At 36.0% G+C, this 14,782-nt stretch overlaps 1 protein-coding gene across 1 annotated transcript in view; it reads right to left on the minus strand.

Moving 5' to 3' along the window:
* CCDC178 (coiled-coil domain containing 178) overlaps positions 1 to 14,782 on the minus strand; it is a 585,948-nt gene that overhangs the window by 428,971 nt on the left and 142,195 nt on the right. Inside the window, exons 15-16 of the mRNA XM_006835132.1 lie at positions 13,896 to 14,041; positions 9,497 to 9,656 (exon numbers count right to left, since the gene is read on the minus strand). Coding sequence (XP_006835195.1) covers positions 9,497 to 9,656; positions 13,896 to 14,041 — 306 coding nt within the window. The remainder of the gene's footprint in view (positions 1 to 9,496; positions 9,657 to 13,895; positions 14,042 to 14,782) is intronic.

The following is a 14,782-nucleotide window of genomic DNA, read 5'->3' on the forward strand; positions in this document are numbered from 1 at the left end:
TATCTGACAGTGTTTCTCTGCTATTCATAGAGTTTTCAGTGACTAGCGATTTAGAAGTAGTTTGTCACTCTTTCTTCCTAGTCTGTCTTTGTTTGGAAGCTCATCTGAAACCTGTCCACCACGGGTGACCCTGCTGGTTATTTAAAATACCGATGGCATAGCCCTCAGAATCACAGCAATTCAAACCACCACAGCATGACAGACAGACGAGTGGCAGTTGCGTGGTTGCTATTAAATAGGAATCTCCTTGTGCTAGGGTCCTTGAGTCTGGCTCAAAGGCAGGATTTCCATCCTCGGATGTCAATCAAGAGGCGGAAGTGCAGCAGGGGTGACTGGGTTGTAGTGAGACGAGATGCTTTGGGCTGCACTTGTGGGTCTCTAAGTTGGTCGACCAAATAATAAAATTTTGGTAAAGACCATTTAAAAATGGCTGCAACAATATGTTGAGAGGGAATTACCAGAGGCTCAATTTGAATTCAGATGAGATCACGGAACAAGGGATATCATTGCTGATATCAGATCTTGACTGAAATCAGCAAATACAAGAAGGATGTTTACCTGTGCTTTATTGACTACACAAAGACTCTCAACTGTGTGAATCATGACAATCTATGCACAACATTGTGCAGCGTGGTATTCCAGAACACTTAACTGTGCTCATGAGGAACCTGTATGTAGATCAAGGGGCAGTCATTTTAACAGAACAAGGGGACACTGAATAATTTAAAATCAGAAAATGTGTGCACCAGGGTTTTATTCGTTCACCATACTTATTCAGTATGTATGCTGAGTAAATAATCAGAGAAGCCGGATTATGTGAAGAACATGGCATCAGGATTGAAGTAAGACTTGATAACAACCTGAGATATGCAGATGCTACAACCTTGCTTGCTGAAAGCAAAGAGGACTTAAAATATGTACTGATGAAGCTCAAAGACCACAGCCTTCAGTATGGTTTGCACCTCAAGGAAATGGAAGCAAGAATCCTCACCACTGCACCGATAAATAACTTCATGATAAATGGCTAAAAGATTGATGTTGTCAAAGATTTCATTTTGCTTGGATGCATCATCAACACCCATGGAAGCAGCAGTGAAGAATCAAATGATGTATTGCATTAGGCAAATCTGCTAAACAAGACCACTTTAAAGTGTTCAAGAACAAAGATATCAGTTTGAGGACTAAGATGAGCCTGACCCAAGCCATGGGCTTTTCAGTAGCCTCATATGCATGTGAAAGTTGGACAATAAATAAGGAAGACCATAGAATTGATGCATTTGAGTTATGGTGTTGGAAAAGAGTATTAAAAGTACCATGAAGAACAAACAAATCTGTGTTGGAAGAAGTACAGCAAGGATGCTCCTTAGAAGCCAGGATAGCCAGACTTCATCTCTCACACTTCGGACATATTGTTAGGAGGGACCATTCCCTTGAGAAGGACATCATGTTTGATAAAGTGGAAGTTCAACAAAAAAGAGGAATACCTCCAACAAGATGGATTGGTGGTACAGTGGCAGCAGCAGACTCAAGGGTAACAACGATTGTTAAGGTTGGTGCAGGATTCGGTCATTTTTTTTATTCTATTGTGCATCAGGTTGCTGTGAGTTGGAACTGATTGGATGGCACTTAACAACAACAAAGAAAACTATAGCTTCCTAATGCTTTTGTTAAGTGCCATTGCATTTGTTCCAAATCATAGTGAGTTTAATCATTCAAAAGCCAAAGAAAAAGTTGAATAAATTGTTAAAATGTTGCTCTTCAAAAACAGCCAGATTTAGATAATATCTGTTGACCTGCAATTTGCCAAGACTTTTCTACACTTCTTTTAACAGCTTTTGTCCAGGACTTCATTTTCAATAATGAATTATGTCTGTCTTCAGAGAAAGCTTACGCAAATTTGCTAGCCACTCCCTTATAAAATTGGGTATTTTCTAAGTTCAGGATTTATCATCTGTGATGAAAATCTTCCATGTATGTGACATGCACCTGCTTCCCAGCACCCTCATTAGACTCCAGGGGTTAGGGTTACCATTGGGACCATGAAGCTTATGCATTCCCAGGAATCTAATGTTTTCTGTCAGTACCTGTGAAACTGTGGCCAACTAACTTGTTAGCTTGCAATAAAATATCAGACCTTTCACAGATCTTGATAGTATCTTGGGAGAATTTTCTCAAACCTTTAAGAAACTGAAATGCTTCATGCTATCAAATGGGGAAGGGGGAGGGAGAAAAACCTTTATTTTATTTTTTTTTAATTCTAATAAATTTCTTATAGCAGCATCTTTTAAAATGTCCAAAATACAAGAACTGTAAACCAATTTTGAAAAAGAAAATACGTATCCAGTTTATTCTGACTCTTGGGCAACCCCTTGTATGTCAGAGTAGAACAGCGCTCTGTAGATTTCTAAAGGAACCTTTTGGTTGCAGATCATTAGACCTTTATTTTGAGGCAAAATGGAAAATGAAATCATGCTTGGAAAAATAGTTGAGGATCAACAAAAAAGAGGAAGGTCCCCAACAAGACTGACACAATGGCAGCAACAATGGGCTCAAACATGGCAACTGTGAGGGCAGTGCTTCCTTCTGGTGTACATAGTGTCTCTATGAGACAGAACTCATTGGCTGGCACTTAACAACAGCAGTTAAAGGCTTAATTGTTAACCTTTGGTTAGAAGCTGAGCACTTAACCAAGTGCTTAAGTATTTATACCACCCAGGTACTTCAATAGACCAATAAAATCCAAAAATTAAAGTCATTATCAACTGGTGAATTCCAACCCATAGCAACCCTATAAACAGAGTACAACTGCCCCATAGGATTTCCAAAAATGTAAGAAAGCAAACTGTTACATCTTTCTCCCATGGAGTTTCTGGGTTCAAACTGTTGACCTTTTGAAACTTTCAGTTCAAACTGTTGACCTTTCAGTTAGCAGCCAAGGTGCCACCAAAGCTCCCTAATAGACCAATAAATGTTCCAAATTCTTAGTAAATTGATTCCAATTTTGGAGTCCTGGTGTGGCATTGTAGAATAAACATTTGACTGCTAACCTCAAAGTCAGTTGTGCAAACCCACCAGACACTCCTTGGAAATCCTATATAGGGTCGCTATGAGTCAGAACTCACTCGATGGCACGTAACAACAACAATGTGTCAAAATTATAGTAAATTATAACTAGGTAAGGTATATTTAAGGATGAACTTTGACATTTTGAAATTGATAATTATCTTAATTGATCAACACAGAAAAGCTAGATATTCATGTTGTTACTCTGCAATGGGGAATAGCATTAAAAGAAGGCAATTCTTCTAGGTAATTAATGTTGCCTGGAAAATCATAAGATCTAAAGGCTGTTCAGAAAGTATCACTGCAACTATATAGAAAAAATGTCAATGTAGAGGCACATGGATTGTAGTCAGTGATTTGCAATAGATGCTTCTAGGTAACTTTCTGAAGCTAAAAATGGTGGTTGATTGTCAATCAAATTTAAAAAAGGAAAAATAACACCTACTGTAATTATGGGCCATATCTGCCAAGTGTGACTTGATGCCAGAGAGAATGCAAAATGAAGGCAAGCTCCCTCCTTGTTTAATGCATCATGCTATAAAAAACATTCCAAATAAATTTCTATTTGGGATTCACCTATCCCATGTTCCTCCTTCTCCTATATTCTAGGTTTCTCTCCTGATTGCTAAACAATCATGGGCATTGCAGCATTGGATCTGTGCAAAAACTGGTAATGTTAGTGTTTGCTGATACAAACTTAACACTCTTTTCTCATCAACCCTCAAATTAAAACTTTCATTCCTCAAAGTGTTGTAGATTGCAACAAGTTACTTTTTTGAGTGACTGATTTTTAAAATACTTTGAGCTTAATTCACATGACATAATTTTTATTGTTAGGTGTTGTTGAGTCATTTCTGACTCATAGTAACCCTGTATAGGCTTTCCAAGGAGCAGCTGGTGGGTTTGAACCACCAACCTTGCTGTTAAAACTGACCTTATGGTTTAGTGTTTATACTACAGTGTATATCACACCAGAATTCTGTATAATGTGATTAAGTGACGACAAATATCCTGTTAGAGGTATGTATTCAAATAAATTTAATTATGAATATCATGTTCACATTTGGTTTATATTTCATGTTGTATTAAAAAAAAAAAAACCTTCTTAAATATTAGCAAACATCTTAAGACAATGAGTTATGGGTTCAAGACCATAGTCTCAGGGGACACCATTGTCAGCTAGCATACTATAGATTCTACATCCTACTTTGGTGAGTAGCATCTGGGATCTTGAAAGCTCATGAGTGACCATCTAACATGCAGCTATTGGTCTCTCCATGTGTGGAAGAAAGAAGAATGGTAAGAATGGAATAGACTTGGAATCAGTTAGTCCAATGGGCCAATAGAGCATGTGGACTTCAGTTACTACAACTCTGAGACCAGAACTAAATGGTGCCCAGATACCAGTACCAAATACTCTCAAAGTGATCACATTAGAGGGTCCTGGATAGAGTGAGAAAAAATGTGGAACAAAACTCAAAATTATTTTTTAAAAATGAATAAAGACCAGGTTTACTGGTCAGAAAGAGACTAGAAGAACCTGAGATGATAGTCCTTTAACTTCAGGCCTGAAAAGAAACCTACCCTGGTGGCCCAATTTTCAGCCAAGAAGTATATAGGTAGATAGTGGGAGACAACAATACTAGTAAGGTCTGCTTGCCACGGAATGGTCAATCATTCAAAATCAAACGGGCAACGTTTTCCTAAGGACGAAGTTGAGAAGGGATGGGAAGCTGGGTGGAATGCAAATCGGAACCACCGGGAGGAAGTGGGGATTGCAATCATTGAGATGAAACAAAGAGTATGATTTCTTGAGGGTAAAACTGATGATCTTGTCTGTAAAACTTCACTCAATTCACAGTAAAAAGTTAGAAAAAAGAAAAAGCTCTTTGGTGGTAGGAAATTTTTTCACTGAGGCAAATTATTGTTACCTGGGAGGCTCGTTGGTCAGTTCTCTAAATATTTCCAGGTGTTTCACATATCCATTTTCCATTATTAAAACCACAGAACCTGTGATGTTTTTATTCGGAGTCTCTAATATAACAGAGTGGTAATCCAGAGACACAATGTATTGTTTGTAACTGGAGCATTTGCCACTATTTTCATGACTGGGTTTTACATCTATTTCCCTGAATATGTCATTGTTAAAATTGAGGCTAGGGTTCGGCCAGCTAATGTTGAGCTCCTTGAACATAGTAGTACTCATGTACTCAGAAAATAATTTTGTGAATGATGAGTGACTCATGTTAGAATAGTTAAAAAATTATAATTATCTTTAAAATTCTCTGAGAGACTAAATTTATTTCTGATTTTCACTACTCTGATACCTGACTGCCCAATGAATCAGTGAGTCACTGCCTCTTTATTAAGGCAAGAATTTTTCACATGAAAAGGTCTAGAAATGATTTAATAGGCAGATTTGGCATTTCCTGTGAGGGGGAAATGTGGAACAACCTAAAAACCCCAATAATTCTTCAAGGTTTGTGAGAGATTATCTTTGCCAGAACTCAGTCTAGAAATTCTCCTTCTGTTCTTCCGAAATCCAATGCAATTCATTTTTTCCATGCTCTGGTAGCATAGTGGTTATGAATTGGGCTGCGAATCTTAAGGTCAGCAGTTCGAAACTACCAGCGGCTCCGCAGGAGAAAGATGAGGCTTTCTGCTCCCGTAAGGATTTACAGCCTCGGAAACCCTCTACAGGGTTGCTATGGGTCAGAACCGACTTGACGGCATTTAACAACAACAATCACAACCTAAGCTTTAGTGAGGAGAGCAAGACTAAGGAAAGCACACAAGCAAAAGGCACTGAGACAGTTAAGAGTGAGCCTTCTGAAGATGGCATATAACAGATTAACATGCCTTAGATTCCAGCTTTGCATGGATCATTGCAGAGGCAAAGAGGAAGAGCAGTAGCTAGAACTATATCATTCTAACTGATGACTGTGTTGTACTGAAATGTTGAAACTTAAGCATTTCATTTGTAAATTCTAGGCAGTAAAAAAACCATGACATTAAAAATAAAAATCTACCATATAAAGATATATGTATGCCAGAAGAAGACAGCAAGTCAGAAATAGGAGGAGGATATGAAATGTGTGTCAAATTGTATCCATGAGTTACTGCCCCTATGAGACCAGAAGAACTGAATGGTGCCTGGCTACCATTATTGAACAGTTTAGTCTATAGAAGTATTGTGATAAAGCGGGGGGGGGGTGGTGGACAGGATTCAGAAGAGAACTTATAATTTATGGACTCCAGGTTTCCTGGAGTCATAGAGGTCCTATTAACTCCTGAAATTAATGCCTGAAAAGAATCTTTATAACTTAAACACAATTATCCTCTGAAATCTTCTTCAGAGCAAACAATAGTTAAGCTGAACTAGAAAAATCTCTGCCTTGAGCATTGTGCTCTTTTAAGATCTATCAATATGGGATCAAATTAACAATTTTTTCCAGTAACTGGAAAAATTAGATAAGAGCCTTAGGGGGCAGTGACTTTATGGTAATGGGGGAGAACCAACTCAGAAAAAGAGGGTAAGATTATTTGCACAATTCAAAGACTGCAATCACTGTTACTGAATTATACATGTAGAAACTGAATTGGTGTATGTTGTGCTATGTATATTTTCAACAAAAGAATAAATGAATTTTTAAATAAAGATATATGATATGTTTACTGAGGAAAGATTGACTTTATCTCTAGAATCATATTGAATGTTATTTGACATTTGTGTATATTTTTTTTCTTAAACGATTTTATTAACTCTATATGTTTTAAATTTCTCTGTTGTGTTTTATCACATTTTCAATGAGTTTTATTGTGGCTTTTATAGTCTTTTATTAAACAGTCACTTCTGATGACCCATAATTGTGATCAGTTCTTTTGTCTAAGGGCTGCTGTTGTTGTTGTTGTGTTGTTGTTGTTGTTAAGTGTCACAGAGACTCTGTATAATGTTTCTGAGGAATGCCTGGCTGGATTGAACCGCTGACCTCACAGCTAGCAGTGCAGTGCTTATACTATAGAGTAATACCACTTTTATAATGGTATCTTAATAAGACATTTCTTTCCAAGTATGCATTATTTTACATACATATCTACAAACATTTTCTACAATTTCTGAACAGGGATGAGTAAAGGTTTGCTATCAGGAATCACATTGCCTTTCTACTATTTAATCACCAATATCTGCTATTACTCTTAGATAAATAGCATGGCTAATAATGAGGCATATTAATCTCTAAAGTCCACAAGGGCAAACTCTATGCTTCTAGTCATATAAGGTGAATGCATGACAAAGAGCTATCCAAGTAACTGATAAGAGACAACTTCACATAAATTCAAGGTGATTTGAAAAGCATTATTGAGGTATTTAACAGAGCCTTTAATTGCTAGAAAGCAATAGACAATTTAGAGATTCAGCTTCTACCTACAGCATGAGTGGTCACTAAAGTATCAGGCTGATGCAGTTCAGAAAGTATCCCCGAAATGTTCCTGCTTTCAGCGTTGTCATATAAACGGCTGACATATTATAAAAAAAAGTCATGAATTTATTCATTCAATGAGTACTTATTTAGTGTCAGGCATAGTTCTGAGCTTTAGGATACAGAGAAGAATGAGAATTTCCCATTCCAACAGAGAACACCTATTGCAGGAGCAGGGCAGCCAACAAGCACGTTAAAACAAATGAACAAACCAATGCACACAAAGATTTATCCTAAAAAATAAAGTAAATTAAAAATGAAACTATGTGATGGATTTCAGTGGTTGGGAACACATGGATACACTGCAGAATGGGAAAATGAGAACAGATTTTTTAATGAAAAAAAATACAAATCTCAACTTTTTAGAAGTTAGTTATGCATGCACTTTATTCATCTCTTTCCTACTGACCATATCTTGCCATTTCACTAATTATTAAAGTGCTGAGACACCAGACAATAAATAGTTACTGAGATGCTGCTAACTGTGTTTTCAGCACCAGCAGGATTGATCAAGTGGTTGAATTCAAACAAATAACTCCACTGCTGTGATAAAATATGACGTGGACAATGATGCTTAAGCCAATCAAGAACTTAAGCTTTCTCAGTTTGGGTGGTATCCATTCACATCTCATTTATGTGAGACTTACCCATCAAAGTCCTAGGAATTCTTCAAAGAGGAAGCGTCATTTATTATTGCCACTAGATGGCACCAATTATTTTCATATTTTCAGAACACCCCCCCACACACACACTGCAAAATATAATATATATGTGTGTGTGTGTGTGTGTGTGTGTGTAATTTTTTATGTCATGTCATAGTTAAAATGGAAATGGAAGAATGTTACTTGGTACCATTATTAATAGAGAAAAATATTTATCTTTAATTTTACTAATAATTTTCTTATGGGAGGGGTTCAGAGTAAAATCATTAATGATGGTAGGTTCGCCCATTCACATGCTTGTTTATTCAATGGACATACAATGTCCCAAATTAATCTTTCTTTCTCATCTAATAACTTTGCCTTTCAATACATAAAAATGGGAGAAATTCAATTATCTTATAATTGAACATACAACTATCAAAGTCAGAGAACAGTTTAAAAAATTGTAATGATATTACATGTATCTTAAGTTTACAGGAAACAGTTTTAATAAATTAAAGAAATATTCTTGGATTTTCAGCAAAAATTATCTTTATAATATCTGAAAAATTAATAATCCTAAATATATTGATATTCTATGGCATTATTATTCATTGTAATTGAAAGTAACAAAAACTATTGCAAAATGACCTAGGAAACTAAAACATTTATCATTCTATCATATTCTATATGAAAGATTTAATATTTATATTATTAAACTAAGCTTTATAAAACTTGAGATTAATAACAATTCATACCTAAAGAGACACATTTCACAGAGTTCACCTGTTTACACCAAGTAAATTTTCAGTGCAGTTAAAACATGTAAGCTTTTTTAGAGAAAAAGAGTATGACATGTTCCCACTAAAAAAAATAAGAAATCTATTGGTAAGAATTTAAAATGTACTTATTCTGAAACAAAAGTATAACCATTTGCAAACCTTCCATTAAAAACATTAAAATGATCATAGAATAAATGTAATCTTCATTTTTAATCAGCAGATTAAAAAATAAGAATAAAATGGGAGTATATATAGAATTTATTGAAAGTATAATATGATTCAGCTGTGGATATTAACAGAATGAATTAATTGTCATTATACAATGAGAACCACCTTTTTTTTATAATTAAAATATTATAATTACTTAGAAGAAAAATTGAGAAGCTATATGTTTATTTTGCTAATAAATCTATTTGTATAAATGTAGACATCTTAGTATCCAGATGAAAAATTAATGACTCAAACTAGCTGCTAATTTGGCTATCACTATATTTCTTTCTTTTTAAAACAGTTCAAAAGTGATACTCACCTTAATTTCTTCCAGAGTGTTTTGCCTCATGGAAACGAGCATTTTAAATCTCTCTTCTTCCTCATAGAATCTCTCTTGACAGGATCTTTTCTCACTCTTGTACTGGTCAAACACGCTTTGTATGTGTTCTTTTTTATATCTTATGCTTATAAATTCTTCCCTATGAAGAAAAAATTACATTTGCACTAATCAATTCATATTTCATCAAATATATTTAAGAGACACGTTTAAAGACCCATTATTGAAAACTCACAGAGCTGAAGACCTTTGGAAAAGTTTCCTAATCCCTTTCTAAGCCCTACTTCCATGTATCAAACAAAACAGCTGCTGTCAAGTCGATTCCAACTCATTTTGACTCCGTATTTGCAGAGTAAAATTTTGCTCTATAAGGTTTTTGTGGCTGTGACCTTTGAGAAACAGATCTGCAGGACTTTCTTTCAAGTCACGTCTGGGTGGATTTGAACCACCAACCTTTCTTTTACCAGTTAAGTGCTTAATTCTTTGTGACATGGTGACTGAATATGTTCACAGCCTTCCAGCTGACTCTGACTCATAGTGCTCCTGCAGGGCAGAGTAGAATTGCCCCATACAATTTCCAAAGCTATGAACTAGACAGTCTCGTCTTCCTCCTGCAGAGCAGGTAGTGTTTGAACTGCTGGCCTTGCATTTAGCAGCCAAATGCTTAAATCTCTACTAAACCAGGGTTTCCTATAGATGCTCCATATAACGATATCTAAACTATCCAAGTGGAAGAAAATCTATGGAGAAATGTAGTGCATTCTCTTGGCTGCGTAGCCAGCATCCTTCTGCTCTGTTCCCATTCCAAGAAAACTTCTTATAACTCCAAGGATATAGTTTGATTAGCTTATAGTCTGTCATCACATGGTTGATTGTCAACAATGAGTACATACATTGTTTGCACCATAAAATGAAAGAGGAGGACTATTTTTTGTAGAAGAAGAAGCTCACATCCACTAAATGTGAACAAAGAGTGATGCTTTCAGATTTATTGGTAACAGGCAAAATGGAGAGGGGAGAAAAGAATGAGGCCCTAATGTTGATCTACAGAATGTAGCTTTCATATCCATGAACTTCCTATCTCTTCAGATGATACACTTCTTTATTGTTTAAGATAACATATGAATGTATTTTTTCTTCAGCTAAGCATCGTTTGTTACAAAGGCAAAATGACCGTTTTTATGGTAAAATTGTTAGTTATAAAAGAGAAAATATTGGTAGTAAAATATAAGTAATTAATATGTTCATGTTATTAAGTGCTGTAAAGTTGTTTCAACTCATAGGAACCCTGTGAACAACAAAACAAATACTGCCCAGTCCTACACCATTAGCAAACATGTTCTTTCAGGTTGAGATATACTGAGTGTGTTCTTTCCTTTTAGTTTTCTAATTCCAGGTCTTTGTACTTCATTATAATACTTCACTTTGTCTTTTTTAGCTGCCTTTTGAAATTTCCTATTTAGCTCTTTTACCTCCTCAATGCTTTCTTTTGCTTTAGTATCGCTACGCTGAAATGCAAGTTTCAGAGTCTCTTCTGACATTCATATTGGTTTCTTCCTTCTTTCTTCTCTTTTTAATGACCTTGTGCTTTCTTCCTATATGATGTCCTTGATATCATTCCACTGACAGAACTATACTTCAAGATAAATCTAGAAATACTCTGTTTTGTTTTGTTTTTAACTTTTTTATTGTGAATTAAGTGATAGTTTACATGGGAAAATATTAGCTTTACATTCATCTTATTGTATTTTGTGTCATTGCAATGATTACAATCCCCTCCATGCATCATCAATCAGCCATAGGGTACACCCTACAAGTCTGCCCTCCCCGGCCATTAGCACACAAACCCTCTTCCTCCCTAAGTCCAGAGTCCCCAGCCGCTCCATCTCTCCACATCATTGTCTCTGCCTCCATCTCTGGCATCACTACTTCTCTGGATAGGGCCCCACCCTCTGCTCCTCTCACTTGATAGTCCAATGAACCTCTGCTCCTGGACTGCAAAATCAACCATTCCCTCCTTTTGTTACAAAACGTCTACCTCTACATTTCCAACACTCACAATCAGTCCTGATAGCAATTATTTACTATTGAACCACAAAAGTCTTATCCCCATCTCCTTTTACCAGCCCCATTCAGACAGGTTGGAAACCACTCAGTGGAGATTCTACCTTTCCCTACACCCTCTGGAACTAGGGTCCCTCCTGAGAGCTTGTAAGTCAGTCCACTTCTTGCCTCTGTAGCCCCCCTATTTTGGGTAGCCAAAGTCTAAGTTTCCCATCCCTGTCAACACTGTGTACCGAGGGGTAGGAATAATCCTCGCTGTAAAGATTTGTTCCCTCATTTGAGCTACTGCATCCATAAGTATAGGTCAAGTTCATCAAATTGTAGATGACTACTCTTTTTTTCCTCTTCAATCACTGAAATTCTCTGACTCATTTTTTTTCTTAGCACGGGTATGGAAATAACATTGTATATAATAAGAATCTTTTATGATAATTAAATGAGATAAATACATAGACTACCTAGCAAAGTACATGGGAAATCAGGAAATCAACCACTGGTAGCTTTAAAATATATTTGCTATTGTCCATCATCTCTGTAAAGTAATTAATGTCATTGTAAATAATACCATACTGTCAGTTTAATTGTATAGTAAGTCATTTTTTTTCCAAGTTTACAGAGGTGATTGTCTCATCAGTACATTGTCTCCACTCTTGTCTGCAAAGCAATACAATCTAACCATAGTCTGAAATCAAACATTTGAACTGACAATGGTAAGAATTCTTAGAATTTTTCTAGAAGAAAAACTCCCTTCAGCTCCTAAATTAGATCTTATAATTATAGTATAAATTGTGTAATTTCAAGCTTGCACTTTGTTGTTGTTGTTAACGTGCCCTCGAGGCAATACTGGCTCATAAAAATGACCTTATGCACAACAGAATGAAACACTGCCCACCCAGTCCTGGGCCAACCTCGAAATTGTTCCTATGACTGAGCCCATTGCTGTCTCCACTGTGCCAATTCACCTCTTCGGGGATCTTCCTCTTTTTCTCTGACCCTCCACTATACCAAACATTATGTTGTTGTTGTTGTTATGTGCCATCGAGTCGTTTCCGACCCATAGCGACCCTGTATAGGGTTTCCGAGGGTGTAAATCTTTACGGGAGTAGAAAGCCTCATCTTTCTCCCTTGGTGCAGCTGGTAGTTTCGAACCGCTGACCTTAACGTTCGCAGCCCGATTCGTAACCACTACGCTAGCAGAGCTCCTTCTTTAAAGCTTACACTTGTGTTGTTGTTATTAAGTGCCGTAGTTGGTTCCAACCCATAACGACCCTGTACAGGGTTTCCAAGGAAAAGCTGGTGAGCTTGAACAGCCGACCTTGAGGTTCAAACAAACTTTTCAGTCCAGTGCATTAATCCACGGTTCCACTTTAAAGCCCAAAAATTCTTGTAGATTTCAAATAATGTGGATAAATATCTTTCAAAGTAAATGGCTTGTTTCCTTGCTTTCTTACAGGATACAAAGTATATAATTTACTCTTTTTAAAATAAAGCTAGATAATCATTTTGGAAATAACTTATAACCCTATGGTAATAACTAAAGAAATTCTGGTTGAATTCCTTGAGTTTAATTAGTCTACATGATATCATGATGAACATAGATGTTTTGTTGTTGTTTGGTACTTTATCTTTCATAAACTAAAATTTTTCTAATGCTTGCATTAGCCTTCTATGTTTATTCAAACTCTCTATCTTAAATACGACCAATGCATACTTCTCTACTAGTTTCCCAGTTATGTCCTCAGTCCCCAATGTATTATAAAATAGAAGAACCAAGCAGAGTAAAGGAAGAGCAAATAAATTCTAAATACATGTCTACTATGAGCCTAGATCATTCTCACAGGGATCTTACTAACTCTTGTTAGGTTTGTCCCAGATGAAGGAGGTTACTGAAGATAAAAAATGTGCATAAATTGCAAAGTTTTATAAAAGACTTATTTTTAAACTCTTACCTCAAAATTGTTATCCAAAAGTTTGCATGAAAACCCACAAATTATTAAGCATGGTACACAAATGAGACATACTGAAATTAATTTAAAAGATCACTTATATAATAAAGAATAACTAATCCATAGCTAGAGAGGGAAAAATATTTCCAATTATTCAAATGATAGCCAACTCAAGGAGTAGTGAAGAATACAAAAACAGTTTGTAATTATACTTTTGTAAGTCAAATATCCTGTATAGACTTCACAAAATATTATGAAAGAAAACATTGACCATTTTTATAATAACTACCAAATCTGGAAGCTTAATCTTATGCCTTTTATCAGTTATATATTAAATAAACTTACTATTTTGATAAAATTTAAGTACTCACTTTAAAGCATTAAGTATTTCATCAAAGCGTTTCTTTTCTTGTTCTTTTAATTTTAATTCCTCATTGAATTTATGTATTTTGGATTGCAAATCAAGGGTTCTGCTCTTAGTTTCATTTATTTCTTTAAAAATCGTTGAGCGTTTTTCCTGAGGGGGGAAAAATTGCATGGATGTTTTATCTTAAGTGCTTGGAGTTTCAAACCCTTGCATTTTAGGTACACAATTATGTTGACCTTGTGAACAGTTAAAAGTAAATAGTTCAGCTTTAACCAGTAAAGAATGTCTGCCTTGAGCATTATGCTCTTTGAAGATCCAGCTATATGGGATCAAACTGACAGCAGCAGCGCAAAAGATGAGAGAGAAAACTTAGGGGGCAGTGAGTCTAAGTTAATGAGGAAGGAACAATTCAAAAAAGTAGGGTGATATTGTTTGTACAACTCAAAGAATTCAAACAATGTCACTGAACTGTATATAGAGAAACTTTAAGTGGTATATGGTCTACTGTGCCTATTCTCAATAACAACAAAAATAAAGGAGATTGAATAAATACATATATGTTGTTGTTCTGACTCATAGAGACTGTGTATTGGGTTTCCGAGGAGCGGCTGGTGAGTTTGAATCGCCAACCTTGTGGTTCAAACTGACGTTGCAGTTCAGTGAATTAACCCAGAGGACTCCATATATGCATAGATAGATAGATAGATAATATGTTGTTGTTGTTAGGTGCCATTGAGTCAGCATCGAATTATAGCAACCCTATGTACAGCAGAACGAAACAATATCCAATCCTGGGCCAACCTCACTACTGGTGCCACACTTGAGTCCATCGATGCTGCCACCTGGCCAATCCATCTCGTTGGGGGTCTTCCTCTTTTTATCTGACCCTCC

Source organism: Chrysochloris asiatica, unplaced genomic scaffold, assembly GCF_000296735.1.
Source record: "Chrysochloris asiatica unplaced genomic scaffold, ChrAsi1.0 scaffold00015, whole genome shotgun sequence".
NCBI classification, from domain to species: domain Eukaryota; kingdom Metazoa; phylum Chordata; class Mammalia; order Afrosoricida; family Chrysochloridae; genus Chrysochloris; species Chrysochloris asiatica.